Source organism: Nothobranchius furzeri, chromosome 6, assembly GCF_043380555.1.
Source record: "Nothobranchius furzeri strain GRZ-AD chromosome 6, NfurGRZ-RIMD1, whole genome shotgun sequence".
Taxonomy (NCBI): Eukaryota; Metazoa; Chordata; class Actinopteri; order Cyprinodontiformes; family Nothobranchiidae; genus Nothobranchius; species Nothobranchius furzeri.
The window spans coordinates 65316972-65344258 of record NC_091746.1 but is presented as its reverse complement, the minus strand read 5'-3'; the positions used below and the strand labels follow the sequence as shown (position 1 = coordinate 65344258).

General features: G+C 41.3%; 2 protein-coding genes across 4 annotated transcripts in view; one reads left to right on the top strand and one right to left on the bottom strand.

Moving 5' to 3' along the window:
* sgtb (small glutamine rich tetratricopeptide repeat co-chaperone beta) overlaps positions 1-13888 on the bottom strand; it is a 17653-nt gene extending 3765 nt beyond the window's left edge. The window contains exons 1-8 of one of the 2 annotated variants that reach the window (XM_015943163.3): positions 13792-13888; positions 11656-11771; positions 11364-11467; positions 6827-6902; positions 5033-5132; positions 4582-4686; positions 4359-4497; positions 1050-1112 (exon numbers count right to left, since the gene is read on the bottom strand). In XM_015943163.3, coding sequence (XP_015798649.1) covers positions 1050-1112; positions 4359-4497; positions 4582-4686; positions 5033-5132; positions 6827-6902; positions 11364-11467; positions 11656-11755 — 687 coding nt within the window. In that variant the 5' untranslated portion in view covers positions 11756-11771; positions 13792-13888. Of the gene's footprint in view, positions 1-1049; positions 1113-4358; positions 4498-4581; positions 4687-5032; positions 5133-6826; positions 6903-11363; positions 11468-11655; positions 11772-13519; positions 13625-13791 lie in introns of those variants that run through there. The other variant, XM_054744567.2, reaches the window with a different exon arrangement.
* nln (neurolysin (metallopeptidase M3 family)) lies at positions 13821-27287 on the top strand. 2 transcript variants are annotated; one of them, XM_015943161.3, is made up of 13 exons: positions 13821-13947; positions 18898-19136; positions 21169-21317; positions 21499-21603; positions 22302-22404; positions 22477-22637; positions 23198-23333; positions 24403-24769; positions 24916-25117; positions 25212-25398; positions 25476-25604; positions 26713-26849; positions 26934-27287. In XM_015943161.3, exons 2-13 carry the CDS (start codon positions 18920-18922, stop codon positions 27063-27065), a joined length of 2025 nt encoding a protein of 674 aa, XP_015798647.3. In that variant the 5' UTR covers positions 13821-13947; positions 18898-18919; the 3' UTR covers positions 27066-27287. The 2 variants fall into 2 exon arrangements, with proteins under 2 accessions (XP_015798647.3, XP_015798646.3); XM_015943160.3 differs by having other exon boundaries at positions 13863-14042.

Sequence of the window (27287 nt, the reverse complement as noted above, 5' to 3'; positions counted from 1 at the left end):
GTAAACAACCAAGATTAATAAAACAGAACAACGCCATTTTGTGTTCAGTATTCAACCAACTCTCGAGATCATCTGATGTCCATCATTGCTAAGTGAAGTACGGACTGGCCATCTGTACATTTTACTTTTAAGCTGAGAACTGTCAAGCTGGAAAATCCTGTCGCTGTTACCAACAAAACAACGGTTCCTTCAGAATAAAAGCTGAACTCGCTGACCCAAAGGGGGGTCCCTTTGACGCTGTGAAACACCTGCCGTTTTTACCCGGAGACTATCCATAGACTGGCTTGTCGTGCTGTCGACGCTGTTTAATCGGTTCCAGCACCAGAGGAGGGTCCGAGGACCTGGCAGCCAGATCTAACATGGAAGTCCCTGACGGGTATTGTAGAACGGCACCAGATGGCGTCTAATGTCTGTCCTGACTAAAGTTCAAACGTCGATCAGTTAGGAGCAAAACTACATCTCCCACTCAGACTCTCTTCTCCAGACGGAGGTTCTGAACTGACATCGCACCAACACACACACTCCACCTCATTGCATTCCATTCACATCCATCACTAGAGAGTTAGTCCTGTTAACTGTTTAAAATAATTTAGATAATAATTTTTCTTAAACATTCCAAGGTCTCTCTCTCTTCTCTTGTCTCTCAGTTCATGCAGTGTTTAATTTTAAATTTCTCTATAAAAAAAGAATCACTTCTGATTTTAAAAGCCCAGGTCCAGAGATGGGGTCCCTGCCAGGTATGGATCATTAATATCTCTGGTTCTTAATTAAATTGTAATACCCTTCATTTCCATTACACATGTACAAATTGAGAATTACAAGTTAGAAAACTAAAGTTACAAGTTACGAATCCAAAGTTACATGTCATGAAACATGTTCCAAGTTACAAAACTTGGTACAAGTTACATTGAATATTATCCCAATCCTAGCTCCATAGTTGACACTCACATGTGTCTTCTTCTAACAAGGCAGGATTATTTCTGCTCGGAGCAAAAGGTTTTGTCTCTGATGGCTAACAGGAATGTTGGCTGAGATGTTAGAGCTCTTACCATGCTGATGAAAGCAGGGTTGTTGATCAAACTGGCCATGTCAAATCCTAATCCAGCGGCTATCTGTGAGCACAGATTCAAAAAAGCAACCATACGTGTGAATTAAAGAATACATATCCACTAAACGCTACAAAAACAATGAGTTAAAAACAGTGCTGCTAATCTATGTTTACTTAAATTTTCTATCCTAAAGAGCTAGCTGTACATTTGAAATAAATAACTTAAAAACTTTAATGACCAAAGTTTTTATACCAAATCTGGTTAAAGCTACAACGGCAAATCTGCCAATCAAGCTAGCTAGCTTAAAACATTTTTTCATGCCTCTCAATAACATTCTAACATAGTTTAGCTTTAAATGTTTTGTGGAGACAAAAATATAGAAAAATAATGACGTAGTTCTCTTGTAACAACCTCAGCCAATAACACGGCTCAGGTTGAAACCAACTATTGGACCATCCGGGTGTCTGTTTCATCAAGCCACCACACATCTGCATATACCTGGGTCCTCCACTCATTACGTGCCTGCACATCTTGCAACAGAACACCACTGGTGTGAGCGGTTCTCTGCTCAGAATTGCCGGACAAAGAGAAACAACCAGCTGCTACAACTTTAGAACAAACTACCAGAGTCCCACAAAGAAAAAATCCATTTGAAGTGTCAAATGAAGAGAGTCCCCTTTACCCATGACACAAAGAGATGCAAACAACAGACATTTTTTGATTGAGAAGTTGGACAGAAGCCGCAGAAAACAAAAGACAATTGGACGTAGAAAACTAGGGATGCACGATACGATACTGGAATCGGTATCAGTTAAAGTTAACCGATACCAATGCAGTTGCTTGAAAGGGGCTTCACTGTTAACTTGTCATTTCTGTTCACCTAATATTTTAGTTTTGTGATCATTTCTATTTGTAACGTCACAAAATGGCCTGATTTTGAGATCCCACAGGTCAAATGCACAGCCAGGTCAACTTACCCTGGCTATGACACATCTTACTGTATTTTCCCCTGACAGGAGTCGGAGAGTCTGCACGTAGCCCCTTTAATCAGAGCCTACTTCCTCACACCAGCTGGACTGCAGGGATAATAAATGATAAACAATAAACATTTTCTCCTCCAAGGTCCATCACAGAGGAACTCTTTTAAAATAAACTCCGTTATTCCAAGAAGAAGAAAAGAAGATTTTATAATTAAAAATAATCATTGAATGAACTTTTGTTATTGTTAATTATAAATAATGAAATTTTTCATTAATCTGTACTCAATGATTGTTTTAGTATGTTTACTTGACGAGGTCATAACATTTGCACTCACAAGTAAAGTTAAGTTAATGCATGACACATAAGTTAACCTTTTGCCCACATTCGGAGTCTCCATCGAAGAGGGTGTGTTCTGAGATTCTTGGTAACATCTCTCAAACTTGTCAGCCTCTGATTGGCTGGCCAAACCATAATATCAATTGTTTAAAACCAGATGGCTTTGGGTAATTAGTCAGTTCTTGAGCAAGCTTCAGACCGACCATCTTTAGCACCTCTCTAACCAGAAGGATTTTGACACGTCGTCAAAACCTTAAACCTTTTTCGCACCTGCAAAGGTGAAACAACAAGATAGTTTTCCTGCAGAACAAAGCTGACTCCAAACTCCTTCAGAGTAATTTTTAAGATGCTCGGTTTCATCCATCTGTCGTGACCCGAAAGACATCTCCGGACTGAAAGAACCGGCACCTCGGTCCTCTACAGCCCTCCGGTGCCAGCGGTCATCCGACCTCTCACTTTCGGATCCACCAAGAGGGTCTCTTAATCCGGGTAGACACACAGATAGCGTCTGAATGTGGTTCTGATAATAACATCTTTATAGTTTATTTGCAAACCAAATTCTTTCCATCCAGAACTCAGCTCTGAGAACGCAGATTCTGAATACAATATTCACACATAGGTTCCAGACACCATCTTAGTTCGCATCCACTCACAGTAAATAATAGTTGAAACCATTTGTCAAGTCTTAAGTGTTTGTAAAATAAATTCTTACTTTGTTTATAAACCTGACTATTTCTTGAATCAAAGTGAAGTGTGTATGATCCCTTAATAATTAAAAGAATCCTAGGATCTTCTAATTAATCATCCTAAGACCAAGCAGGGGATATTCTATTTATATAGAGTATCATGGCTATTGGTCACAAGTAGTAGTAAGCAATTTACTTAAAGCAATTTACCCTCTATTATCATTACATTTTCATATATTTTACTTTTTATCTGCCTCACAGTCTTTTCCTGTTGAAAGCAGAGAAGAAAATAAAACCTGTATTCCAATTCATTGCATTTTTTTTGTGTGGTTGAAGTATCGATATTGGTAATCGTATCGGCGAGTACTCAGATCCAAGTATGGGTATCGTTGCATTCCTATAGAAAACTGTGACTGGTGTTTAGTACTCTCATTTACTGTGGCAATGTGGGTTCAGGTATCAGTGGGATTTGGCCTAGGGATGATAGGCAACTGGAATGTTTAAAGCTAGCTTGTTTAGCAGATTTGCCATTGCAGCTTTAAGCCTAAAATACCCAGAGTTAACGTTTTAAGATGGCTGCAGTTACAAACTTATGTCAACAGGTGGCAGAGCTGTATTGTTTAGGGAAGATGATGAGGGTATACAGCTGGGGTCCTAAACTAAATGTGTTCAAGGGCCAGAGTTTTTTCCAGCTGACACAGCGAGGGCCAGAAGCTCTTCTAAAACAAAGTAAAACTATTATTGTGTCTTTATTTATTAATATTTAAAACAGCTTTGTTTTCTATCTAAATTGTTTTGATTGTAATTGTAGTTGTGTTTGGAGAACATAAATAATTACAGATATGTGGGACATGAATTTTGCTGCTAATCTCCAAAGTCCCCTACTTGGGGGCTGGATAGAAAGGTCTAGCGGTCTGGGTCTGGCCTGCAGGCCGTCTGTTAAGGTTCACTGGTATACAGTATGTTAAAACTCTGTATTTCAGGTATGTTGGTGCAAAAAAATAGAACTTCATGGAAACATTTCCATATGATGTTCTAAAAAAGGCATGTTTTTGATGAGCTGTCAGTGTGTTTTGCCTTCTTTCTGCCAGTTTATGGACTTCTTTAAACACCACAAGACACACGAGTTTAAGCATCGGAGGAAGTGCTTGCCATTTGGAATGCATGACAAAATAAAAGCATGCTTGCAAAGTGGAATGTGAGAAAATTGTCTTAAAAAACAGTAACACTAATTTGATATCCTGCACAGCTCCAGGGACAACATTTGGTCAGATTTTGCAGGAACCCTACAGGAGGGTTAACTCACTGGACTAGACGCTTCTTTATGTTTCTGTTCTGCAATCTTCAGGTTCGATTTGTATGTTTCATTCTCCGGGTCCAACACCAAAGCTTTCTTAAAGTACGAAATCGCCTCAGGGTACTTGTTCATGGACGTCAAGGCCAAACTGGAGCCACAGAAACAAAAGGAGGGGTGATACTTATTGATATATATCCAGGAAAATACTTTAGTAAAGTTACACAAAACTCACCCCATCCTCCCATAGGCTTTACTGTAGGTCGGGTCAATCCCAATGGCTCGTTCACAGTCGCTGGTCGCCTCCGTGTAACTCCCTAGTTTACTGTGAGCTGCAGCCCTGCAACATGTTCAAATTAGACCCAGTTTGGCTTTTTGTTCACTTTCTGCAGGTGTGTAAATAAATACTGTCCAAAGCAAAAAACAAAAACCATAACAGACTTCACAGAATTATGTCATAATGTACAATTACATTATCTAATTTTCTGCGCCTCATCTATAAAATCCAATGCCGAGACTTTTCTCAGACAACTGCATCAATTTAAAGACAAAAGTGCCACTATTTTGCAAACATTTTTACTAGTGATTTTTTTACTCAAGTGCATTGAAATGTCAAAGTAGTGTGACCAGTCTATTAGTACTGCCACAGGGATATAGAATAAATGCATAAATGGCTTGCCATATACCTGTTGCAGTAATACACAGCGTTTCTCAGGTCCAGATCAATGGCCTTTGTGTAGCACTCTACTGCACATCTGTAGTTCTCCTCCTTCATGTGATTGTTCCCTAGAAACAAACAAAAATGTTTTACACAGTTTAAAACATCAGGCCAGGGTTCGAAAGAGACTTTTTAAATGCCCCCATAAATCAGATGTGAGGTTGGGTTAATGTTAACTTACAAAAGCTAGGAAGGTAATTATAGTTCAAACTGAAAAATACTTTTAGTTTGTTAAACAACACTCAGATAAAGTTATATCAACGGTTTCTGTCAGTAATGCCTAATCTCTCTGCTGTGTTCCCAGATTATTGGTGTAATAAGACAAAGCGACTCATGTCAGGTGGTAAAAGAAATAAGAATACCTTAATTAGTCCCTCAGTGAGGAAATTGCGGTGCTGCAACAGCACAAGTACAGTAAATAAAATAGTAGTACACAAAAGATATCACTAAAAAAGGATTTAAATGAGTAACTTAGAATTTAAAAAGTATTGAATTGTGAGTTTGATAGTTGTTGCACATAATAACGATTGTTGCAGTAAATATTGCACATGTACTGAATGGTGATGACAGCACAGATACAGGAGTTGTTACAGATTTATGAGCTACATATTAGGAGTGTTCATTATTGAGTCTAATCGCAGCAGGAAGGAAAGACCTGCAGTATCTCTCCTTCACACAACGAGGGTGGATCAGTCTGTCGCTGAAGCTTCTCTCCAGAGCAGACAGGTCGTTCTGCAGGGGGTGGGACTCATGGTCCAGCACGGATCTCACTTTTGCCATAGTTGCAAAGATGGCCGTAGTTCAAAGCCCTTGTGTACGAAAATGGAGCTCAGTTGTAAAAATCAACTTTCAGGAACTATTTATGTTTATGTTTATGTATTTAGCAGACACTTTAGTCCAAAGTAACTTATAAGTGATAATCAAGCTGTCAGGTTGCCCTTGAGGGCTAACAATTTATTTAGACAATCTTCATACTGCTATCATTAAATTATATTAAAATGTTTTTGGGATTACCATAAAATGGTTTGCCTTTTGATTAAATACAAAAATAAACTACTTTGCTTTAAAAATGCTGATTTTTTTACGTTTTTACCTGAAAAAAAAAAGGATCTGATGTTTTAGGGGATAAAATTTTACGCCAAGAATATAAACTAATCCATAGTGTGTTGCTAAAACAGTTTTGATCAGCAGAACTTTTAGATGGTGATGAAAAGCTTTTCAAACATTTCATAAATCTTCATATTTACAAGCATTCAGTCCGATTAGCTGGAAGTTACTCAAAAGCCCAAAGTATCTGAGTCACGTTGTCTTTATTCTCATTAAAGCACCCAGAGACACTGTATGTGAGTAGGCTTCATCTTAAAGAGCAAGCCACCCCCTACCAGAGTCTTACTCCACCCACACTTCCTGTTTGGAAATGCGCCAAAAGGAGGTGTCGCCTGGCAGACCGATAGAGCTGCACTGAGGCAGTGACTGTGAATTGCTCTATGGTAAAATGTCTGTACTTGATTTAATGTCTTGTAGTGTCCCAGAACCCCCCAAGGCGCTTTACAACACAATCAGTCATTAACCAATGTAAACGCACATTCACTCTTGATGAGAAATAAACATGTTGACATTTGGACCATTACCTTTTATGCCTGGTAGGTGTGATTTGCGTACAAAAGTTTGAGCTGTAAACATCTGTGTCGATGAGCAAAATATTTTGTAAATAAGCTCAATATGTAAAGCAAGGAGTTGTTTTTTGGTTTGTGAAATTTACCTTCATTTTTAAGCTGCTCTGCTCGTTCAGCGTCTTCAGGAGAAGGTGAAGACTCCGGTATGGTGAGGCTGTCATTCTGTTTAAATAGAGAAAATAAGCTGCGTTAGGATATTGTCATTTATTTATATTAAAATAAAAGTGGAATAGAAAGAAAAGAGAAAACACACCTTATTTGTTACATCTGTAATTTATAATAATTTAATCCTTAATCATAAATTATCTGCTTATTCCTCTGTAGGTTGCAGGGAACTGGTTCCTAACTACAGCAGTCATGAGGTGGGGTGGGGTGGGGGGGGGGGCGCACACACACACACACACTGGACAGGTCTTCAGTCCATCACATTGACACACAGAGGCAGAGACTATTTATTGATCATCCTAATAGATAGATATTTCACCATGGAGGACGTGCGGTGCCTTCCACTGTAGTGAAATGCAAGATAATTACTTACAATAATATTGTTTTAAAGTAGGATTATGTGAGTTAAAATGACATCATGATGAATATCGCCGTTAAGAGAAATGTTGTCTCATCCCGGTGTGAGAGTAGCATCAGAACTCAGTGACCCCGCCAGCGACAAAAAGTGGTAGGTATCTAGAGTAAATTGAAACGATATTTATCGGCTCTAGTGTAAAGTGAAACAATGTTTATCGGCTCTAGTGTAAAGTGAAACGATGTTTATCGGCTCTAGTGTAAAGTGAAACTATGTTTATCGACTCTAGTGTAAAGTGAAACGATGTTTATCTGCTCTAGTGTAAAGTGAAACTATGTTTATCGACTCTAGTGTAAAGTGAAACAATGTTTATCGGCTCTAGTGCAAAGTGAAACGATGTTTATCAGCTCTAGTGTAAAGTGAAACTATGTTTATCGACTCTAGTGTAAAGTGAAACGATGTTTATCTGCTCTAGTGTAAAGTGAAACAATTTTTATCTGCTCTAGTGACAGTGTAACGATGTTTATCGGCTCTAGTTTAAAGTGAAACGATGTTTATCAGCTCTAGTGGAAAGTGAAACAATTTTTATCTGCTCTAGTGGAAAGTGTAACGATGTTTATCGGCTCTAGTTTAAAGTGAAACGATGTTTATCGGCTCTAGTTTAAAGTGAAACGATGTTTATCGGCTCTAGTGTAAAGTTAAACGATGTTTATCGGCTCTAGTGTAAAGTGAAACGATGTTTATCGGCCCTAGTGTGAAGTGAAACGATGATTATTGGCTCTAGTGTGAAGGGAAACGATGATTATCGGCTCTAGTGTGAAGTGAAACGATGATTATCGGCTCTAGTGTAAACGATGTTTATCGGCTCCAGTGTAAAGTGTAACGATGTTTATCGCTCCGGTGTAAAATGAAACGATGTTTATCGGCTCCAATGTAAAGTGAAACGATGTTTATCGGCTCCGGTGTAAAGTGAAACAATGATTATCGGCTCTAGTGTAAAGTGAAACGATGTTTATCAGCTCTAGTGTAAAGTGAAACTATGTTTATCGACTCTAGTGTAAAGTGAAACGATGTTTATCTGCTCTAGTGTAAAGTGAAACTATGTTTATCGACTCTAGTGTAAAGTGAAACAATGTTTATCTGCTCTAGTGTAAAGTGAAACTATGTTTATCGACTCTAGTGTAAAGTGAAACGATGTTTATCGACTCTAGTGTAAAGTGAAACTATGTTTATCGACTCTAGTGTAAAGTGAAACTATGTTTATCGACTCTAGTGTAAAGTGAAACGATGTTTATCGACTCTAGTGTAAAGTGAAACAATGATTATCGGCTCTAGTGTAAAGTGAAACGATGTTTATCAGCTCTAGTGTAAAGTGAAACTATGTTTATCGACTCTAGTGTAAAGTGAAACGATGTTTACCTGCTCTAGTGTAAAGTGAAACAATTTTTATCTGCTCTAGTGGAAAGTGTAACGATGTTTATCGGCTCTAGTTTAAAGTGAAACGATGTTTATCGGCTCTAGTGTAAAGTGAAACGATGTTTATCAGCTCTAGTGTAAAGTGAAACTATGTTTATCGACTCTAGTGTAAAGTGAAACGATGTTTATCTGCTCTAGTGTAAAGTGAAACAATTTTTATCTGCTCTAGTGGAAAGTGTAACGATGTTTATCGGCTCTAGTTTAAAGTGAAACGATGTTTATCAGCTCTAGTGGAAAGTGAAACAATTTTTATCTGCTCTAGTGGAAAGTGTAACGATGTTTATCGGCTCTAGTTTAAAGTGAAACGATGTTTATCGGCTCTAGTTTAAAGTGAAACGATGTTTATCGCTCTAGTGTAAAGTGAAACGATGTTTTTCGGCTCTAGTGTAAAGTGAAACGATGTTTATCAGCTCCAGTGTAAAGTGAAACGATGATTATCGGCTCTAGTGTGAAGTGAAACGATGATTATCGGCTCTAGTGTGAAGTGAAACGATGATTATCGGCTCTAGTGTAAACGATGTTTATCGGCTCCAGTGTAAAGTGTAACGATGTTTATCGCTCCGGTGTAAAGTGAAACGATGTTTATCTGCTCTAGTGTAAAGTGAAACTATGTTTATCGACTCTAGTGTAAAGTGAAACAATGTTTATCTGCTCTAGTGTAAAGTGAAACTATGTTTATCGACTCTAGTGTAAAGTGAAACGATGTTTATCGACTCTAGTGTAAAGTGAAACTATGTTTATCGACTCTAGTGTAAAGTGAAACTATGTTTATCGACTCTAGTGTAAAGTGAAACTATGTTTATCGACTCTAGTGTAAAGTGAAACGATGTTTATCGACTCTAGTGTAAAGTGAAACAATGATTATCGGCTCTAGTGTAAAGTGAAACGATGTTTATCAGCTCTAGTGTAAAGTGAAACTATGTTTATCGACTCTAGTGTAAAGTGAAACGATGTTTACCTGCTCTAGTGTAAAGTGAAACAATTTTTATCTGCTCTAGTGGAAAGTGTAACGATGTTTATCGGCTCTAGTTTAAAGTGAAACGATGTTTATCGGCTCTAGTGTAAAGTGAAACGATGTTTATCAGCTCTAGTGTAAAGTGAAACTATGTTTATCGACTCTAGTGTAAAGTGAAACGATGTTTATCTGCTCTAGTGTAAAGTGAAACAATTTTTATCTGCTCTAGTGGAAAGTGTAACGATGTTTATCGGCTCTAGTTTAAAGTGAAACGATGTTTATCAGCTCTAGTGGAAAGTGAAACAATTTTTATCTGCTCTAGTGGAAAGTGTAACGATGTTTATCGGCTCTAGTTTAAAGTGAAACGATGTTTATCGGCTCTAGTTTAAAGTGAAACGATGTTTATCGCTCTAGTGTAAAGTGAAACGATGTTTTTCGGCTCTAGTGTAAAGTGAAACGATGTTTATCAGCTCCAGTGTAAAGTGAAACGATGATTATCGGCTCTAGTGTGAAGTGAAACGATGATTATCGGCTCTAGTGTGAAGTGAAACGATGATTATCGGCTCTAGTGTAAACGATGTTTATCGGCTCCAGTGTAAAGTGTAACGATGTTTATCGCTCCGGTGTAAAATGAAACGATGTTTATCGGCTCCAATGTAAAGTGAAACGATGTTTATCGGCTCCGGTGTAAAGTGAAACTATGTTTATCGGCTCCGGTGTAAAATGAAACGATGTTTATCGCTCCAGTGTAAAATGAAACAATGTTTATCGGCTCCATTGTAAAGTGAAACGATGTTTATCGGCTCCGGTGTAAAGTGAAACAATGTTTATCGCTCCGGTGTAAAATGAAACAATGTTTATCGGCTCCATTGTAAAGTGAAACGATGTTTATCGGCTCCGGTGTAAAGTGAAACAATGTTTATCGCATAATGTTATAAATCCAGCAGGTGAATCCTGGCAAAGTTGGCAACTTGTTTAGATCAGTGAACAGCAGCAGGGAAAATGTAAGCTAAAGTTTGTTAAGCTAGTTAACACATGACTTTTGTAAACACTGCTCTCTGTGAGCCTCACCTAGATGTTGCAAATCTTCTCTGAAGTGAACTAGACTTGAACTAGTAGAAACCAGGCTAAACTGGTAAAAAAGCAACCCCAGCCACTACTTTTCCTCTCTGTACACTCCCGTAGTTCGTTGTTGCCCCAGCTAGCTGTGCTGCTTCTTCCGATAACTGAACTGGGCCTAAAAGAGCTGAAGCCAGGCTAAACATTGCAAAAAACAACAAGAAAACAATTTCAATCACTTAGTACTCATTTTGCTCACTGTTGACATGCTTTTGCCAATCAATATGGTGGACCCAAGTGATTCGGTGGCGCAGGTGCAAAGGGTCAATAGAGAATTCAAGATGTCTCCAATTAACACACATGTTTTGGTCTGTAGGAGATAATTGGAGCTCCCTAACCCCCACATGCACAGGGAGAACATGCCAATTCTACACAGATAGGCTGCAGCCCAGATTCAAACCTGCAACCTTCTTGCTTGCGAGGCAACAATTCTACCAAACGGGCCACCGTGCAGCCCCATTTAATGTTTACATGAAAGTGTAAACATCAGTAAATAGTATTGATTAAATGAATTAAATGAAAAATCTACCCTCAAGCAGTTTGCAGGACCCACCTTGAGCAGGGCATTAAGGAATATTTCTCTGAGCGGCTGTGGCCCCGCCAGGTGACAATCACTGGAGCTGATCTTAAAAGTGGTCTCCAAGCACTGGACAGCGACTGGAGAGGAGAATTAGCAGTAAGCTAGGTTAGCAATAATTTTACAGAAACATCTAAAGGCATGTTTTTACCATGCCCATCTTATTTGTTCACTTCCTGTGTTAAAAGCTGCTTTTATTTACAACATTTAGGATCGTTTTACTGAAGTGGACAGAGCAGACATGCTTGCACTGAGGAATCTGACCTACCTTCAAGACTCTCCTGCTCATCAGAATTCAACGCTCCACAATGTGTTTGGTCTCGTAGGAACTGCACAATGGAATACGCCAGGCGCTTCTCCACCGCCATTTTCACCTAGAAACTTCTGCACCAGAGATTTGAATGAGATTCGATTCTAAATGTTCTAATTAAACTAAAACTGAAAAAAAAACAGCATTAAAGGGACAGTTCACATATTTCCAAGTGATTTTAAGACTTTACTTGTTGCACTGCTTGCACCCGTGGAAATCTAGACAAAGTGTAGCAGTAGTAAAAGATTTAGTTCTGTAGGTTGGTCTAACCACGCTCTGTTGTAGCTTTAGCAGGTCTACATTTATAGAGAGACGCTGAACTTTTTCTTTTTAACACAATCACACCAGAGCTTCGACGGAGCAAAACAGCAAAGATGGCAGCGACTCAGGACAGGGTATCTGCAGGTTTAAGGGAGCCAAATTTAAGACTTTTTAAGACCTTTTTTAAGACCACTTTGACCAAATTTAAGCTGTTTTTAAAATTAAATTCAAGCTATAATTTCCAGCTATTGCCTGGAACCGGTGCTAACCACGTCGCAAACGTGGGATTAGTCATCCAGTTACCATTAAACTTTCACTTCCCCATGGCGCAAGCTCCCACTAGCTTAACCAGCTAATGTGCTCATCTAAAAATAGCCCCCTTTCACAACCAACTGAACGTGTACGGTTCCGCTTATGCCAATATCATACACAAAAAATGCTGAACACAAACTAGAAATTCACGAAAATTTTATAGAAATAAAAGAATCTTGTTTATTGGGTCTTTGGTAATTTAAGACCTTTGGAAACTGGATTTAATAATTATTTGTCATTTTTAAGGATTTTCAAGGCCTTAAATTTGGAAAAACAAATTTAAGACTTTTTAAGACTTTTTAAGGACCCGCGGATACCCTGCAGGAACAGTGCTGGTTTGAAACAGCTTTGGCATCAACTTTGGAAGATTTAGACTTGGGCTTCTGATTCTTTGATGGCGCAGGGCAGATTGCCACGTTGACTGATTACCACCGTTATGAATCTGTCACCTTGCTCCTTGCTCTGATTGGTCCTAGCGCTGTCCAATTGCATGCAGAGACAGTTTGAAAGACATTGGTAGATTCTGCCCCTCTACTGAGCTCTGTCTATGGGTTGTAGCCAGACTATATATATTCACATATACAAGATGGCATGCCAGGCTAGTTTATTATCACACATCACTGGAGAACACAACACTCCTGCACAAATGAGCAGTTTGCAGTGAGATTAAATGTATTTATTTACCAAAGACAACAAACCAGTAGAAAAAATTCTAACCAAACTAAACCTTTTAGCTTCATTAACATGTAGTTTTATTGTGCAGACACACTTTAGTGCCTGTACATAATTCTTGGACCCAACAGCAAGCTGTCCTTACCCTTAGTCCCTTTATTGCTTTCAGTTACACCTAGAATGGTGGTGCAGTTCTTGTTTCCAAGACAACTCATCAGATGAATTGAAGCACACTATATTTGCACCATTAACATGCTGGCTGTTGTGACAATGTGTTCCACCTCACTCTCGTCAAGTCCCGAGGAATCAAATGTGATTCTAATCATTGTTTTAGATGCTGAGAGCCCTCTGCAGGCACAAACACTGGCTGATATTTCCATCACGTGCTGAAGCCTTATGCGTTATGTTCATTATGGTCTGCCTAGCACAGTCACTCCTCCCTGTGTGTGTGTGTGTGTGTGTGTGTGTGTGTGTGTGTGTGTGTGTGTGTGTGTGTGTGTGTGTGTGTGTGTGTGTGTGTGTGTGTGTGTGTGTGTGTGTTGACACACGCAGTGATGCAGAAGATGTGATGTAATACCAGAATTGGAGAGCAGAGGTGTTTTGATCCATCATGCAGGTCCGACACTAAAAAAAAAAAAGCCCACAGCCCACAATAGCTAATTCAGACAACAACGCAGCTAATTTTAAAGCCTAATCTGACAGCAGGGCACGCGCTGAGCAGACTAGGATGCGGAGAAAGAACATACATTTAAATTAACTGCGTCACAAACGTCAAGCCTTCAGCAGCTAACAGGACTAGTTATTAATAACATTATGTGAAAGGGGTGGTGGTCGGTGTCCCCCACCTACCTGAGATCCGAGGCTGTCTGCTGCTCGCGCGTCATGAGGGATTCTGTCATCCTCTTCTGCGCATGCGCGAAGACGGCGGAAGACACTTCCCTTTTTGGAAGAAAAAAATAAGCTGGACCGAGCTGGACGTGTTGGTTTGGTACCGCTAAAGAAACAGTAAGACTGTCAGAAACACCCCTTCTTTGCTCGGATAAACGCATGAACTGTTCCAGCATGTGTGCGTTAAGAGTTGTCTGCCGAACGCGTTTCAGGTAGGCTTCATAGAGGTTCAAAACAAGAAATAAAGCTGTTATTAAACGTGCACGTGCCACAAATTACAGAACTACCTTCAATTTGCTCCACGTGCTGTGGGCTTCTGTTTGAAAACCATAGACTGTACATATACAACTGAGTAACTTTTGTTCTATTTTGCGCTTTTTGTTTGTCATTTGATAGCCAGCTGGTTGACTTGGCATGTTTCTTCCTCTGCTATGAAACAGGGTCACGTGGTTTAAATGTTTAATTGATCCATCCCACCAAATTCAGATGGTGCTGTTGCCTCTACAGTATGTGGAGCTCAGCTGAAGTCAGATAATCATTCGTTTTAATCAGTTGTGTTATAATATATATATATATGGAGACAGGAGAAGCTGGGCACCCACTCAAGTTTCTTAAGCCTGCCACACACGAGAGCATTCTGAGGAAGAAGAAAATATCATTTCTATAGCGCCTCTCAAGATAAAAATCACGAGGCGCTTCACACAAACAAAAAATATAAAAATTGTAAAAATATAAAAAAGCATTTCGAAAATGTTTAAAAATATATTTAAAATGAGCAAGAATAAGCAATTGCGATTTAAAAGAAAAAAATGTTAAGAAAGGGAGAAGAGTGAATAGGAAAGAGGGAAATCAGTGGATCCTGAGGAAGGTGGAATAGGTGGGGAGAGCAGAATAAAGAGAGTGTGGTGAAGAAGGTCATACAAAAGCCAGCTTGAACAATTGAGTCTTCAGCTGCTTTTTGAAGGAGACCACCGAGTCCACTGATCTCAGGCTCAGGGGGAGAGAGGTCCAGAGTCCGGGGGCCACAGCAGCAGATGATCTGTCACCTTTGGTCTTTAGCCTGGTGCTGCACAACCAGTAGGCTTTGATCACTGGACCTCAGGGACCTGCTGGGGTGTAGGGACTAAGAAGATCACCAATGTATGATGGTGCTTGTCCATGTAAGGCCCTATAGACCAGAACCAGGATCTTGAAATGAACCCTGGAGTTGACTGGCAGCCAATGAAGCTGGAGGAGAAGCGGGGTGATGTGGAGGACTTGGTCAGATGCCGAGCACAGGCATTCTGAACCACCTGTAGACGGTTCTGGGAGGTTCTGCTCAGACATGTGAAAAGAGAGTTACAGTAGTCTAAGCGTGAGGAGATGAAGGTGTGGAGAACTGTCTCAAGTTCAGAGCGAGACAGAATGGGACTCAGCTTAGCAATGTTCCTGAGATGGCCTCGAATGACTGTTTGCTCGGCAGATACCTCGCCGTGTGTGCCTGATTTTGACTGAGTTTTCCACCTCACGAGACGCTGAGCCGAATATCTGACCAGTCAGATATTTTCCACCTCACGGGGGGTAGAAACCCATCGTGTGCGCACTACTGAGCTGCTGGCTGAGCTGAAATATTGTAGTGGCCAATCAAAGCGCGTTCACATGACCCAAGATGTATTCAGATGCAGCCCCCTGCCCTGTCTGCGTGTCTGAAAAATAAACAACGGTACCTTGCGGATCGATGGGCCTGGGGTGGGCAATATAGCCTAAAATCTATATTGCGATATAATTTGAAAAATGTGCGGTAACGGTATATATTGCGATATATGACTTTCTTTTGTATATATATATGTCAAAAACGACTGTTTCTAAACATACTCACATACCAGATGCATTGCAGTAGCAGAATAAAAACACACTTCAAACAGTATAAAATGCCATTTTAAGAAAATTTATTAATTTTCTTGCTTTACTTGCTCGCGGACTTTCTTGTACAGTTTTGGCATCTCTGTTTGGCTGAAGTGTTAGCGGCTCGGTACCTCGTAACGTGGATCGAGTGTCTTAATCATGTCCGGAAAGCCGCTTTTCTCCACTGTAAGAAACGGCACCATGTCCTTACACAGGTACGTGGTAATGGCATTTGTAATATCAATCCACCGTTGATTAGTTCTCATACTGAGTGCCTTTAGCAAATGCTTGTAAAATATCTGTCTGCTGGTGTGTAAGACCACCTTTTTTCTTACCGCTGGACTGACTGGGCGTTTGTTGAGGACGCAGTTTTTGGCTTTCTTCGTATTCTACAACGTGCTTCGTTTTGAGGTGGTAAAACAAATTAGATGTATTCCCTCTATTCGCTAATACTTTCTTCCGGCATACTTTGCAGATTATATTGTTCTGCTCCACATCCGACTCCTTAAAGCCAAACCAAGTCCAAATGACAGATGTTGCACCGGTCTTCTTTACGAGAACCTCCTCCTCCTCCACCACAGGCTCCATGCTTTCAGCCTCAACAGACGACGCTTGATGACGTCATCAACATGCGCTACCGCGATAGGCCGATATAGTGAAAATCTCTACCGTTGGCCAAATTAATGTCATTTCTACCGTATACCGTTTATGCCGCCCACCCCTAGATGGGCCCTCTGTTTCCATTACCCTCTCGAAGGATCCAGGCGGCTGTACCGTTGGAAGGATTCTGGGTCTTCCAGGCGCATCTCTTGGAGTAAATTGGCATAAATTCTTCGCCTGGCCCTTCTTTCCATCCACCTTACACATACTTTCCTAACCTTGAAATGCAGGTGGCGGCGGCGCTTCCATCCATCCATCCTTTTTCATCCGCTTATCTGGAGTCGGGTCGCAGGGGCAGTAGCCTAAGGCTAGAGGCCCATACTTCCCTCTCCCCAGCCACTTGGGCCAGCTCCTCCGGGGGAGTCCCAAGGCATTCCCTGGCCAGATGAGAGACATAGTCCCTCCACTGTGCCCTGGGTCTACCTTTAGGTCTCTTCACAGTTGGACATGCCCGGAAAACCTCACCAGGGAGGCGTCCAGGAGGCATCCTGACCAGATGCCCGAGCCACCTCAACTGGCTCCTCTCGATGTGGAGGAGCAGCGGGTCTACTCCGAGCCCCTCCCGAATGACCTAGCTTCTCATCCTATCTCTAAAGGAGAGCCCAGCCACTCTTCTGAGAAAACTCATTTCGGCCGCTTGTATCCGCGACCTCGTTTTTTCGGTCACTACCCAAAGCTCATGACCATAGGTGAGGGTAGGAACATAGATCGACCGGTAAATCGAGAGCTTCGCCTTCAGACTCAGCTCTCTCTTCACCACGACAGACCGGTACAACGCCCGCATCACTGCAGATGCAGCACCAATCCGCCTATCGATCTCACAGTCCAGTTTTCCCTCACTCGTGAACAAGACCCCGAGATACTTAAACTCCTCCACTTGGGGCAGGACCTCATCCCTGACCCGGAGAAGGCATTCTACCCTTTTCCGAATCAAGACCATAGTCTCAGATTTAGAAGAGTTGATTCTCATCCCAGCTGCTTCACACTCGGCTGCAAACCGCTCCAGCAAAAGCTGAAGATCACCTTCTGATGATGCCAACAGGACCACATCATCTGCAAAAAGCAGAGACCTGATCCTCAGGCCACCAAAACGTATGCCCTCCTCACCTTGGCTGCGTCTAGAAATCCTGTCCATAAAGGTTATGAACAGAATCGGTGACAAAGGGCAGCCTTGGTGGAGTTCAACTCTCCCTGGGAATGAGCCCGACTTACTGCCGGCAATGCGGACCAAGCTCTGACACTGGTCATACAGCCCATATCAGAGGGCCTGGTACCCCATACTCCCGGAGTACCCCCCACAGGGCCCCCGAGGGACGCGGTCAAACGCCTTCTCCAAATCCACAAAACACATGTGGACTGGTTGGGCAAATTCCCACACACGCCCCAGGATGCCCCTAAGGGTATAGAGCTGGTCCAGCGTTCCACGGCCAGGACAAAAACCACATTGCTCCTCCTGAATCTGAGGTTCAACAATCCGACGGACCCTCCTCTCCAGAACCCCTGAATAGACCTTACCAGGAAGGCTCAGGAGTGTGATCCCCCTGTAGTTGGAACACACCCTGCAGTCAACCTTTCTAAATAAGGGGACCACCACCCCGGTCTGCCAGTCCAGTGGGACTGCCCCCGATGTCCACGCGATATTGCAGAGCCGTGTCAGCCAACACAGCCCCACAACATCCAGAGCCTTAAGGAACTCCAGGCGGATCCCACCCCCGGAGCCTTGCCACAGAGGAGCTTTTTAACCAGCTCAGTGACCTCAGCACCAGAGATTTGAGAGGCCAATTCAAAGTCCCCAGACTCTCCTTTATCTGGTGACAAGGTCTTGTGCAGTGCTTTGTTGTTTGGAGGCCAGACAGATGGGGTGTTTGTGTCTGCAAATTAAGTTAATTTCTGTTCATTTTGATGAAATACTTGACCTTTGGGTACTCTATACATCATTGCAGAGGGGTGCACTTGATTTTGGAATGACCCAACTCATGAAAGTGTATTTGATTTTGCATCAAGGTGTTGAATGACTGCAGCATGCCGTTATGTCTGCCTGGTTGTGTCTAATCTACTTTTATTACATAATCACATTAGAAATAATGACAATTATATCTGAACATTCTTTCCTTGTCTCTGTAAAAGTGGATAAATGAAAGGAATTTCAGGATTGTCTTGATTTATTTTAGATTAGGCAGGCCACACTTTGGCAAATGTTTTTGAATTTTTGGATGAAATTTAAAGATTATTTCAATATCTGGTTTCAAGATTCAAACACCAATAATCTTTCACAAATGTTATTGAATTTTTTTGTTAATTGAGCACAATTTTGTTATGAGGATGAAGATTTGTCACATGGTCATGACTGAAGCCAACAATATGTTACCGTCACACTTTATCAATATGACAAAGGTCATGTTTGGTACATGGCTCCCTATAATGTTAGATCTGCACAATGTTTTTTTCTCATTTTGTCAAATGAAATTGGATTTTTCATAGAAATTAACAGTTTTTAGAATAAAGTGTCTATTATTCTTCCAGGTTCTCCAGGCATTACCTTAGGATGACTATCCCACATGTGTCAGTACCAGCCAGAGCAAGCTCTCAGGCTGGAAACCCACTAAGGTGGGATCTTTCGCCAGATGACATCAGGACCAAAACGGGCATTCTGATTTCCAGAATAAAGAAGGTCTACGATGATGTTGGATCAATAAACATTGAAAATGTCTCAGCTGAAAACACACTGAAGGCTTTGGCTGATGCAAAGCTGGATTATGCATGTGAGTCAAAAGGATAAGTATGATTAATTTTATTTGTTCAGGAAATCATGAAAAATCCCCAACAATTAATTACTGACAAACTGAACTCTCTGGTTGGTTACAGCACAATTTATGTCTAAACTGTTAAAATTATATCAAAGAGTAGCTGGTTCCTTCATTGCCGGAAAACATGTTTTAATTCATTAGACATTTAGCTATGAGTAAATAAAACATCCAGTTTGTTAAGGTTGCATCTCCGGATTTATTCTTTAATCCAAACAAAGGTTGAAATGGGGCCGATCAAAAAAGGCGTGACTTAAAGTATCTTTCTGGACTTTTCCCCTTTCAGAAATGATGTACAATTTTTCAGAAATCTGTAAAAGTTATCGTCTTATCATGTACTGTGATATAATGTAAGCAATACATCTTTTTTAATTTGTTTTTTTGTTTTAAGTATCAGGCGTGACATTAAAAGCAAACGCTTTGATGCTCCACCTGAGTATAAATCTGTAAGGCTTGTCACCAGCATTCAGACATCAATTCTGCTTGCTTCACAGCCAGACAGGACACGGTAAAAAAAAAAAAAAAGAACCCCACCCCCCCCCACCCCCCCCCGCCTTGCAGAGCTTCGTGCAATAGGAAACTAGAACTAACCAATAGCGTTTGACTACCACTTACATGCTTCAAATGTAAGAACGTAGCTCGGCTGATGCGGAGATGATGAACTTTTCTGGACAAGTAAGTCTCTAAAATATAAAAATGAGAACACAACATGACATGGGAATAATACGTGTAAAACGTGTTTTACAGAAGGACATAAATACGAAACGTGAAGGCGCCATCTTAAAAAACCGAAAGAGAAATCATTTGTGCGATATGCTTTTCAGCCACTAGATGGTGCCATCGGATTCGAGAAGTACTCCGAAAAGAGACTTTTATATGAAAGGGGAAGAAAAGCATCACATGTTGGTAAATTCCAGTCATCAATTAATATTAATAGGCACACTTGGCAGTTTAGGCTTGCCTTTAGCACCCCCTAGTGTCCATTTAGTAGAACAAAAAGCGAAACTTTCGTTCGTCATTTTAATGCGGATCGTTTTGCTGCCGTCCGTGAGAGCGGAGGTGGTGGTGGGGACCATTTTTTTGCCCTGCGACATCTGTGGTGAAACGTTTCGATTCTGTGGGTCCTTGGGGGGGTGGGGGGTGGAATCTTGTAGGCGTGGCGCTGGAATTTCAGCTGTGGTGCAACGCCACGCCTGAGCCTATTTAGCGTTAGCAATGAGTGGCAAACATAGTAGCACATTCTGCTTAGTCAGTGGCCTTTTTTCTGACTCTGGAAAAAAAAGACATGGATAAGGAGGCAGGCAACAAGGCGGAACACTCTAGACCAATTGGTGACTCTGCTTCCTAGCCAATCATTGGCTGGCCAAACTCGGTAATTTGGATTTGTAGTAGAGAGCTGAGTAAAAATTTTTAACTGTTAATGTATCAACCAATCTACATTCCAACTCTCGTCTATGGTCATGTCTTAGCTGTGGCTAATGCCTAAAAGAATGAGATTGTTAGTACAAAGAGCTGAATTGGATTTCCTCCACTTAGTGACTGGACTCACTCAATGGGATAGGGTGTGAAGCTCAGCCATTGAAGAGGAGCTTATAGTAGGGTTACGGCTCTTCCACATCGAAATTGAGGTGTTCTGGGCATCTGATAATGATACCTTCCATCTGAGATGTTCCAGATATGCCCACTGGGGCAGACTCTGGATTCACTGGAGATTGTGTCTCACATTTGGCTTGGGAATGCTTTGGAGTCTCTTGGGATAAGCTGGAGAAGGTAGTTGGAGAGAGGGAGGTGTGGGAGGAATGTCTAGGGATCTCCACTGAAGCTGTTGCCCTCACAGTCCTGGTCCAGGGAAAAAGCAGGAAGTGAACAGATCCATTAGTCTGTGATCTTTTCATGGGAATTTTTGAGAAAATGCATGCATTGAAAAATAAAATCTATTGTGAAGAATTATAGCTGTCCGGCTCATTTTATGCTTATTCTGCTCACCTAGCATCACGCCACATCCTTGACTTCCCCCAGTATGTTTGCCCCTACAAAGAGGTTCGATTAGCAAGCACAGAGGCAGACAAGAAGCTGTCTGAGTTTGACGTGGACCTCAGCATGCGGGAGGACGTGTTCAGACGACTTACTGTCCTACAGGTACGTGCCTCGTTTGCAGTCACTTGATTACACATCACTCAGGTGAGCTGGCCGTTGATTAGATCTAAATATCATCTAAATATTTTGGATGTGATAAGCGGTGCCAAATAAATTCTACATATTTATTTCCTGTATTGCTGGATAACTTGACAATATATTTGTATGGTTTATGTTTTTACAGACCAAGCTTGAAGACAATCTTTCACCTGAAGAAAAAAGATTCTTAGACAGACTGGTTAGACTGGGCCAGAGGAAAGGTTTGCACCTTTCTAAAGACAAGCAGGAGGTAATGCAGCAATAGGTGTGACTGGATTTACTATTGCATCGGTCACCTGATCGATCGAGATGGATACTACACTGTTCCTGTTGAATTGCACTACCATGTCTACTGATGGACTGAGGCATGGACGTAGTTTTGACTTTAGAAGTGGGGGGGACACAACCAGCATGAGGACCAAGGGGGATCACAGCAGTAAGTATACAAAAACATATATACAATTACAGCCTAGAGAGGCTCTTTTATGCAATGCCAGGAATGCAGAACTGCATGCAGAAAAGTGAGCACATCCTGTTTACAACACGGAGTGACAGCAGGAACGGCCAATCACACGTTGGCAAGGATCAGCAGAGCCAGTGGATGAGCTCATGGAGAGTTCTAATGGGAAACAGGCTTCAACTCAAGTGGTTGTTTTCCGCTTGGTCCTAGTGCTCAACCAGTGTCTATTTGTGATAGAGTTTTTGGACAGTAAAAAGCGCAGGGGACAAAAATTGACTTTGGAAAAAGTGGGGGACATCCCCCCCCCCCAAAAAAAAGAAAAAAAAACCCACATCCGCCCATGGACTAAAGTCTTTTATTATCTGAGAGCTTGTGGTTCGGGTCTTTGGATGCCAGGTTGGGTCTGTATGTCCTTTTGGGTCACGTTACTGATGGACAAAAAAGGAAAACGGCATGACGTTCTTGCTCTGTCTTTTTCCCCCTTAAAGGAAATAAAAAGACTATCTAAGCTCATCAGTGAGCTCTCCATAGACTTCAACAGGAATCTGAATGAAGACAACACGTTCCTTGTTTTTTCTGAACAAGAGCTCGGTACGTTTATGCACATAATTATCTGATGAGGACAAACTTGAGTTGTTGTTTACGCTTGTTTTTTTAATCAAGCTGGACTTGCTGATAGCTACCTTAATGGTCTGGAGAAGACGACAGAGGGAAAGTATAAAGTGACGCTGGAATATCCCCACTACCACCCTCTGATGAAGAGGTGTCACAGTCCTGAGACCAGGAGGAAGATGGAAAGGGCTTTTCACAGCAGGTGCAAAGAGGTGACTTACACTTTATGTCCCTGTTGCAAAAAATACATGTACTAGTACCCTTGAATACTTGAAAATAGTCTCATGGTTTGGAAATCTTGTTAAGCGATCTCTAGTAATCCTTCTTCAAGCTTTTAGACAAATTGTTCACTTAAATATTTGCAGATTTTTCCCTTATTTGTCCATTTAGTCCAGTTTCAGAGGAATGCGTTTATATTTTTGTGAACTGCTATGAAACCTTTGAGGTCTGTGATGTTTTATGATGGCAGTGAGGGCAATAACCCAAAACAAACCTTTTCACTGATTACATGTTTCCCTTTTCACATTAATATTACATTTATAATGTTGAAAACCCATATTGCTCTCTTGCTGTTTGAGGTGTAGCTAGTAAAACACGGTATGTTGTCTTTCAGCCCAACAAAAGCAGGAGGAAAAGGTTTAGGAACAATGCAGCCAGACTGAGCTAAGAAGAGCTTTTGTTCTCTGGCCTATCACGCGACACTGAGCAGAACCTCCAGTAGCTACAAAAACAGACGCTTTACTATATAATGACATTTTATTTTGTCTTTCAGGTGAACACAGCAATCCTGGAACAGTTAATCCAACTGAGGGCAAAGGTCGCAGACTTACTTGGTTACAGCAGCCATGCCAACTATGTGCTGGAGGTTAACATGGCTAAAAATGCCACCAATGTGTCTGACTTTATAGGTACAACTGCTCCGACGTTCACCTCACAAATGGTCATTTATGGGTCATAGGTAGCAGCTGAAGTGTGTGTGTGTGTGTGTGTGTGTGTGTGTGTGTGTGTGTGTGTGTGTGTGTACTTGTATTTATAGGTTTATGTGGACAGATTTGAACTTTTAACCTGTAGTGTGTGGACATTTTCAAATTTTGAGGACATTGGGCTGGTCCACACAATGACAAAATACCCTAAAACGTGGTTTTAGAGATATGGTGTGAAATAACTTTTGTTTAGGTTAGGGTTAGGAATAGAACAGCATTGGTTATGGTTAGGATTGGGGTTTGGGTTAGGCATATTACAGTCACAAAAATGAATGGAAGTCAATGAAGGGTCCACACAAGCGCGCGCGTGTGTGTGTGTGTGTCCACACAAGCATATAAATACAAGTGTGTTGCTGCAAACAAGTCTTGTTGAGTAGAAACTTTTTAAAGCTTTAAGACTCCTGTAGATTTCACTGCTTTAACATTAATCTTCCATCTCTGACTAAGGTGCGGTTCACACGACAGAATTTTAAACATTTTGGACGTTTTCAAAACATAAGAGACCACACACGCTGATGAAAAATCACAGATACAAATTGTTTTGGTCCGACAGTGAGTGCTGTGGTGTGTAGCCACATGGCAAAAACTACCCACGAACCAATTTCACACACGAACGTTCCGCGATCAGAAGGGAAATCTCAAAAAACCTCAAGATAAAACGTGTCTTGCCAGCAAACAAGGCGGGGGAGGAGCATGCAGCATGTTTCCCTTTCTGATTGGCTGCACAGCAAATTCAGCAGGCAATGCATGCTTGTTTGTACATGTTGAAAATCCCCAAATTATGATAAGAGCTGTCCTGGAGTCCTTCCAAGCAGACCTGAGCACTCTTAAGTCACCACACATGGCAGGAATACTTGATAAGATTATCTTTAGGGTCAGTACAGCAATCTGGCACGTCCTTATGATTGTCAGAAATGGAGAATCAGGTCATACACTGGCAGGATTATCCCGCCGTGTGAACCGAGTCTATGCAGAATCCCTTCTCTGTCTGCAGATTCCATCCATGAGAAGCTGAAGCCGATTGGCATCAAGGAAAGGAAATATATTCTTTCCCTGAAGAAGAGGGAGTGCTTGATGAAGGGTTACCAGTTTGATGGGCAGATCAATGCCTGGGACTTGCCCTACTACATGAACCAAGTAGAAGAGTGCAAGTTTGCTGTGAACAAGGACAAGCTGTTAGAATATTTCCCCCTGGAGGTGGTGACAGAGGGGCTGTTTGGGATCTACCAGGAGCTACTGGGCCTGGCGTTCACCGAGGTCAAGCATGCTAATGTGTGGCATGAAGACGTTAAACTTTACTCAGCTCACGACACTGAAACGGGGGAGGAGATCGGGCAGTTCTACATGGACTTGCATCCAAGGTAGATTTTGTACAAAAAATTTTTGTAGATGCATGAATGTTTGTAGGATATGACCAGCTAACCTGTAAAAAACTGGAAAACTTTGCTGAAGCATCAGCGATTTTTGTTCTGCTCTGTTGAAATGTTCAGACTGTGACTTTCTGCAGGGAAGGTAAATACGGTCACGCTGCTTGCTTTGGGCTCCTGCCTGGCTGCAGAGGACCTGATGGAGAGCGCAGACTTCCAGTGGCAGCCATGGTGGCCAACTTTACAAAGCCCAGGAAAGGCTGGCCCTCTCTGCTTCAGCACCACGAAGTGGAGACGTATTTCCACGAGTTCGGCCACGTGATGCATGAGCTCTGTTCTAAGGTGCTCCTCTGTACTCACAACTAGGAGTTTGAGTCGTGCTTGTTAGATGGCAGATGCTAACGTGTGTATGTGTGCGTGCGTGCACATGTATCAGACCATGTTTTCAGACTTCAGTGGAACGCTGGTAGAGACAGATTTTGTGGAAGTTCCATCTCAGATGTTGGAAAACTGGGTTTGGGAAAAGGAGCCTCTAAGAAGAATGTCTTGCCACTACAAGGATGGGACACCCATCCCAAACAACTTGCTGGACAAGCTGATAGCTTCTAGAGTAGCCAACACTGGTGAGACGTTGACACTATCTGTGACAGTTAAATAAACGTTGCGAGTGTCTCTGCTGATGAGCTCACCTGCTCTTCAGGTCTGATGAACCTGCGCCAGGTTGTCCTCAGTAAAGTGGACCAGTCTCTTCACTCCAGTGCACAGGCAGATACCGCTGAAGTGTTTGCAAAGTACTGTCAGGACATCCTGGAGGTTCCTGCCACACCTGGTCAGTTCTAACATTAACAGGAGTAAGATCACATGACAGAGCCAAGGATTAGCCACAGACATATTATTCACGGGACATTTTTACTTAATTAAATGTAATAAATATGAATGATTATAAACAGATTTAATCATTTTATCCTCATGTTTATAGTTTATTTGCATGAGGGTTTGCCTTTTGTTGTGCAACAGAGTATTTTTCTTGTCTTTCGTGGGAAATTTGGAACACATCAGTCAGAGATAAAGACCAGCAAACACAATCCACACATGTCAGCTTCATGTTATCACAGAATTTGAGTAATTTTATTCTATTAAATAATTTGATTTAGATAAAAACTTGCACTTATTGTCTGTAGTGCTTAGATTTCCCCACTAGAGGGCAGAAGATATTTGTAGGAAGGAAAGTAAGAGGAAGAGGTTGTAGAAATCGGTTCAGATTTCATAAAAGCATTCAAAAGGGCTTTTGTCTAAGAAATCTGATATTTGGTTCAGGTTTTTGGAGCTCACTATGTACATGATTTGTATTTTTGCTATTACAAAGTTGTACTTTGTAGTTAAGCAAGATGATTAAATACTTGAATAAGTCTATGTTTCTGATGATCAGTGGATAGATGAAGAAGGAGGTGCAAAAGGTCTGGGCGGGGTGGCCCTGCTGGACCTTTTCATTGAAGTATGTGAAAATTCTGTTTAAGTAGGCGATGTCAAAAGAAAACTTAAACACGGGAAACAAATTCAGGTACATAAACTACTAATCAGGAGTGATTTCAGCCATTAACTTAGGTGAGGTTAAGGTGCAATTTAAAGATATACAAGTAGGGGGGTAGCTGGGGGTCCAAGGCTCTACAGCAGGGGGGCAATTGCCCCCTTAAATCTTCTTTAGATCTGCCCCTGCTCAAGTCAGTGTGTGTGTGTATTTTCAGTTAAACTATACATTTTTACATAAGATGATAATTTAAGAGGCTTGACTCAATGCATTTCAAACAGTATGAGTTAATTATTTGTAAATGCTATTGCTAGTATTTCACTTCAGGTAATCCAACGATACTTTAGGTTTTGTTTTTCTTTTCTTTTTTGTATGGAATGAAAACAGATATTTGCTTGTTTGTCTGCAGGCACCAACATGACTGCTGGTTTCAGCCACTTGGCTGGAGGTTATGATGGTCAGTACTACAGCTATCTGTGGAGTGAGGTCTACTCAATGGACATTTATTTCAGTCGTTTCAAAAAGGAAGGCATTATGAATCCAAAGGTTGGTAAGCTGCATTACATCTCATCATTTCTCTTTAAGTTGGTCTAATTGTGTGTAAATGTATCTTGTGTACAAACACAACAGGTTGGACGAGAGTACAGAAAGGTGATCCTGGAAGCCGGGGGCTCAGCGGATGGAGTGGACATGCTGAAAAGCTTCCTTGGACGTGAGCCATGTCAAGATGCATTCTTTAAGTGCAAGGGACTAATGAACTGACAGCAAGCTGCACACATATTGTAATTAGAGTTTAAGCTATAAAAATAATGATTGATTTCCAAAACTTTTAATACATTTTGTGATTGGAGTTGTTTGATACCATAAAGAACATCGACTGAGAAAGAATTAACTCCAGTTTTGCCAGTTCTACACATTTTCTGCTCCCGCAAACCAGAATCCAGTGTTTTAATCACCTCCTGACCACACTGACTGCTGCAGTAG